Source organism: Musca domestica, unplaced genomic scaffold, assembly GCF_030504385.1.
Source record: "Musca domestica strain aabys unplaced genomic scaffold, Musca_domestica.polishedcontigs.V.1.1 6, whole genome shotgun sequence".
Classification (NCBI taxonomy): Eukaryota; Metazoa; Arthropoda; class Insecta; order Diptera; family Muscidae; genus Musca; species Musca domestica.
In genome coordinates, this window is record NW_026712363.1 from 7,873,489 (window position 1) to 7,879,578 (window position 6,090).

The 6,090-nt window shown below is 36.9% G+C and overlaps 1 protein-coding gene across 1 annotated transcript; it reads right to left on the minus strand.

The window, feature by feature from the left end:
• Positions 1–1,329: 1,329 nt before the first annotated feature.
• Positions 1,330–5,183, minus strand: LOC101893407 (arylphorin subunit C223). Its single transcript, XM_059129309.1, has 3 exons — positions 4,954–5,183; positions 4,435–4,900; positions 1,330–3,032 (listed from the first exon to the last, which is right to left on the minus strand). The coding sequence occupies exons 1-3, from the start codon at positions 5,152–5,154 to the stop codon at positions 1,351–1,353; spliced, it is 2,349 nt and encodes a 782-aa protein (XP_058985292.1). The 5' UTR covers positions 5,155–5,183; the 3' UTR covers positions 1,330–1,350.
• Positions 5,184–6,090: the final 907 nt, after the last annotated feature.

The following is a 6,090-nucleotide window of genomic DNA, read 5'->3' on the forward strand; positions in this document are numbered from 1 at the left end:
GCTGAACATATCGCAATATTCCATTCGGCAAATATTGAAAAATGAGCTCGGGGTAAAGCCCTTGAAATTTCAAAAAGTTCAAGAACTTTCACCGCAACGGAAAGAAAATAGACTCAAAAGAGCTAAAGAGTTGATTCGCTTTGCCGAAAGTGGTGAACTGCCGAATTTGGTTTTCTCCGATGAGAAAACATTCGTTGTCGAGCAGTTTGTAAACAAACAAAATGATCGTGTTTACTTGCCAAAGAGGTCAGCTGAAAATGTGCACTTTCGGTTGGCTAGCAGAACTCAAGCGCCGGCCACGGTGATGTTGTGGGGCGCCATAACAGCCGATGGTCGCTCTCCGCTCGCATTAATGCCGAATATTATCGCGAAAATATTCCGGAGGATATATTAAAGCCTTGGGCACGCAAACATTTTGGCCGCATACCTTGGACATTCCAACAGGAGTCAGCACCACCAAAGTCTCCGGATACCAATCCGTTGGACTATTGTGTCTGGAGTATTTTCAAAAGCAAGGTTGGCACTAAAAAATACCAAAGTGTCGTTCGCCTCAAGTAAGCGCTTCGCCGGAAATGGGCCAAAATACCGCAGAGTAACATTCGGGCAGCGTGTGACGGTTTCATTGGCCGTCATAATTGGTGCCAAATGTGACCATTTCGAACAAATCTAAACTTATTCCGAAATTTGATGATATTTCCGACATTTTTGCTTTCATTCAATAAAATTTTAAAAATATATAAAAGTTATGGCTTTTGACTTTGTTGCAGTTTTTTATCTCACCCTGTATATATCATATTCCGATTTCAGGTTTATTGTGCACCAAATGGCTAATATCAGCCCAAATGGAGTGAATTTTGGTACTTCAGACCGAACTCAGCCCAGAAATAAGTACTTCAAATTTGGTGAAAATAGGTTCAGATATAACTTAGGTCCCATGTATAAGTTTTATCCGATTTGGTGTTAAGTCTTTCACACCAGGTCAGATACAAAAATACCTCTGCCAAATTTTATCGCGATCGCCCGACTTTTGACCTCATATTTGTATTACATCAATTATTTTCAATTTGAATTGTACTTTGCTGTATTGAATTGTACATTTTGTAATATTCCTTTACACCCCACAAAACTATCTTTTGGGGGGAATTACATATAAACAGATCGTAATTAGATTAGGGTCAGAATAAAAGTCTATTGTGTTTAAAGATCATCGCAAAATTTTCAGGGATTGTAACTCAATTTTTTCTTTATTTTTCAGTCGCCCTACAGGCAACAATTGACTTTGATCTTTACAATAAAATGTTACAAGTTTTTATTCAAATAGAAAAAAACATTGACATATCTCTTTATATTTTAATTCATTAAACCTTTGGTATAATAGTTCTCAAAGTATTTGTAATCAAAATGACCGTAGTTTGTGTAATTGTGTTGGCGGTAGAACTTTAAATTATCCTGATGATAGATCATAACGTCCTTAAAGTACATGTTGGGCACATAGAAATCGTGCTCATCAATTTCCCTGTCAAATGGATAAGCTAAGGATTTCTTGTCGAACCACCGGCGACCAGATCCTAAACCACATGAGAAAGTATAGTCGAACTGTTCGTGGTCATCGTCGTCCAGAGTGACCATAAAGAATAGTTGCATTGGCATGCCTTGTGCCCAGCCACGTGGCAGCATGAGACGATTCGGGAAGGAGAAATGTGGATAGCTCATATTTAGGTGGAACTCATATTTGCCTTCGTAAGCCAATTTAATGTAGTGATACATTTCGGTGTAGGTTAGCGAATCTGGCGAAGTGAATTTGTAGTCGGCCGGGTTGCGTTTTATAGTATTCAGGCCAGCCGATAATTCATATGAGAATTTGTCGAACGAGAAGAAGTTCAAGCGATTTTCATTTAGTGGTATAATTTGACCCAACTCGTTGTGTTTCGGTGCAAGAAAGACGCGAACGTATACCTTTTGAGCTTTGTCCGATTCAACGGTAATTTCAAAGTTGAATGGCTTGTGATTTAGACGCATTTGACGCGCCAATAATGTTTTCTCCCATTTAAACTCGCCATCAACAAATCGCATCTTGCCATTTATCAAATTGGTCACATCATAGTCAAACAGATCAAAGTATGTCACCATTTCACTAACCTTCACATCCTTAATGTAAACACCCGGAAACGAGAGTTCTTCGCGCTGGTAAGGGCCCAATGAATCTTTAAAGCGGTAGAATACATCAAGTATTCGCTTATGGAGGCTATAGAACAATGGATCTCTGACAACAGTTTCGAGGTTGAGGAACGCATGAGGAACTACTTCCACATCATTAAAGCCCACATCTGCCACATACATGTGAGAATACAAATACCAATAATTGAAAAAGTATTTGTCCATAACATCAATGTTCCCCTGTAAAATACTTCCAATCATGTCTGCAGCATCTGGATTACGCAAATCCACAACAGTGCCATCTTTCATTGTATAGTAACCCAAATCAACCACTCGCTCGACTCGAGCAAAGAACTCACGTAGTCTCTCTAGCATATCAAAGTTACCCGAATCGTAAAGGTGATAGTAGTCTTTCCGATAACTGAAACCGAGACCATTATATGCCACAAGTCGTGGATTATAACCGTGCTCAAAAGATTGCGAACGTGAAATGCGATGAATGTCGCCCAAACCATTAGACAAACGTTCCATATAATAACGGGACAATAGTTTCTGAATAGCATACATCCAAAATTCTCCACGACGATCATTCTGCAACTGAAAAGTTTTACCATCCAAATTGAAGGGATAGTCCATATTAATGTAGTACCAGAAGGCATTCCATTCCACGTCTTCAGTGAAATAGGAGAGCCTCAACTCTTCATTGGCAAAGTCAATGTCACGGGTGTAGTCGACGGGCATCCACATCATTTTAACATCCCTCATCATTGACAGCCACTGCGAATCTTTGTTATGTTTGTAAATATTTTCGCGCAACATATAGTTATCCTCCATGTACCACTGTTTGTCCAGACCCATCAGTTTCCACCATTGCACTATGGGTAAAAAGCATGATTTTTTGGCATAAAGTCATTTTTTTTTGGTTTCATATTTTGAAATTTAACTTATTTCCTAAATGTAGATACCCATATTAGAAAAAAAAATGTTTAATATCAATACGGGTGGCAACCCTTTTTTGCTGGCGAGCTTTTAAAGTCAGCTGTTTGAAAGTCACTTTGTTTTGGTACAACTGGCGGTAAAGATCAGCTAAGTTCAAGTGCTTCTGATTTGACAAAATTGAAAAAAATAAAATGTGTAATTATGGAAAACGTTAGTGCAGGTATGTAAAATTAAGACGAGGTGCCCTTTTTGTCATAATTGTCTGTTGTTGTAATACTGTGAATTGTTTCGTTTATGTATAGCTTTATATAAAATCTATAAATTGTAGTTGTGTTCCGTGGAGTGTAACTTGTGAATGGCAAAGCATTGCAAAAAGATATAAATGCCAAGTTATTAACAAAAGTGTGTTAATTAATGAGTAACTAGCCTTTTTTGTTCTATTTTGTGCCAACACGTGTTTTGCAGATAAACATGTGTTTGTCCATGCAGCGCATATTGAAATTTGGAGAAGCAACAATCGCTCAGAAGATGCACTTGTGAAATATGTGTTACAGAATATCAATAATATCAGTTTAAATGAAGACCAAATGCGTTTGATATCAAAACAAGTGAAAGATTTTGTTAATTATATAAAAAAGCATTTGCCAAAGTGCATCCGTAAACTAGAGCGATTTAAAACTAAACATTCAAAATGGCTTAGCAAAAGTATAATTATTGTAATGAATGAGCAGTATGTTTCTCCAAATCATCATAGCCGATCGGCCAGATCGGCTATATAGCAGCTACATGAAATAGTGCCCCAAATCATATGAAAATTCGTAGGTCATCTTGGGGGCATAAAAATGAATACAAATCAAATTTCACTTCAACAGCTTCATAAATAAAAAAGTTGGGTCAAATAGGCCAGACCGGCTATATAGCAGCTACATAAGAAATAGTGCCCCAAATCATATGAAAATTCGTAAGTCATCTTGGGGGGGGGGGCTTAAAAAATGAATACAAACCAAATTTCACTTCAATAGCTTCATAAACAAAAAAGTTGGGTCAAATCGGCTATATAGCAGCTATATGAAATAGTTCCCCAAATCATATGAAAATTCGTAAGTCATCTTTGGGGTATAAAAAATTAATACAAACCAAATTTCACTTCAATAGCTTCATAAACAAAAAAGTTGGGTCAGATCGGCCAGATCGGCTATATAGCAGCTATATGAAATAGTTCCCCAAATCATATGAAAATTGGTAGGTCATCTTGGAAGCATAAAAAATGCATACAAACCAAATTTCAATTCAATAGCTTTGAAATTAGAGTTTATGCCAAAATAAACGTAAAAAAACCCATAGTGCATTGCCACATTTTCCAGTCCTTCATGTGAACATAACTACCCATGCTGTCATTGTTGTTGTTGTTCTTGTAATAGACATCAAGGTACTGTTTCTCGTACATTGCATACTTGCTCCAGATATTGAAATCGAATTTCTCGGCAGCGTAAATGAATCGGCTGTCGAAGAAATGCTGCGGAAATATCTCATAGATATAGGGAAGCATCAGACCAACAAAGTCATCTCGATGTATTATCGCCAAAGTAAGAGCATGTACGAACATGCCTTCGTTGACATGCATACGGGCCCAGCAAACATTTCGCTGGAACACTTCCCAATTCTTGGCATAGTAGAAGAAATTAAAAAGTCCCCATGTTTGCATATAATGAGACTTGACAAGATTGCCAAAAAATTCGCCCTTGGGCAAGAGAGCCTTCTCCTTGTAGGATTCCCAAAACTTTTCCATGTGGATGTCATAGTGCTGGAAAAAAAGGATTGTGAATACATGGAATTCTACATCGAACATCTACTCACGTCGTAAAAAGATTTCTCAACAATTAAATGTTTTCCTAGCTTTATCCACTCTTCAAACATCAACGGATCCTCAATGCGATAGACAATTTCGTAAAGAAATTTCTGTTTCTCCAGGTAGGATTTGTCGGCTACCGTGGCATTTTTTGTAGAAACCAGTGTTGCAATGCCCATAAAGGCCAATAGCACAATGGGCAATTTCATGATTAGAAGATATGTCCGCTATATCCAGAACCAAGAGACTATTTGGCATTGCACATTTTGAGCCGGTATTTATACCTCATGCAGTCGTTATCAGTCTTCTTAACGAAAAATAGATTTTCAAATCAATTGTCACCGTAAAGGTGATGGTGCACGAGAGCATCACATATATAATCGCCTATATAAATATGGAACTAGAATCTTAATTTTTAGCACGGAATAAATATTGAAAAGATAAGAGAGTAATTGTCACTCACGAGAACAATTTAAAATAAGTTGGTAAAGGTTAGAACCGTCACGATAGATTCAGACTAGTATTTATGTAAAATATTATAAATCATACTCAAAATTAGGGTATTGGAATTCAAGATAAATATATTACGAACTAGTGCCGAATGGTATGGGAAAATGCCTTAATAAAATAAGTCAATATTTCGTCCCATAAAAACACTCTAAGAAAGACATTTAAATTCGTTTTTATATCCTACAGCAATATGTATTGGGATACTATAAGTTTAATTGGGCCAAAAATATTGGTCTATGACATAGGAAACTATATATCCGAGCTGTAGTGATCTAGCTATGTCTGCTACAGAAATTTAGCATGGAGGTAGGGTCAAGGTCGCACTAGAAGCCTTTTGTTGGGGGAGATAATCGCAAAATATTTAGGGTTTAAAATGGACCTAAAACAGATTTTTTTTAAATTAGTCTGGAGGTTAGAATTATAGACAATTCGACTCAGAATTTAGAATGGGACTAGAGTTTAGGGCTGGACCAAAGCCTACACATTTGGATGGATTCCATTAAACCGCCAATATTTTTAATTCCAGCGAAATTAAATATACATGAAAATGTCATTTTTGACTGTAACATAGATGCTGATATCCAAGATTTCGCATATATTAAATTCGTTAAAAAATCTTTAAAATAACGAATGTA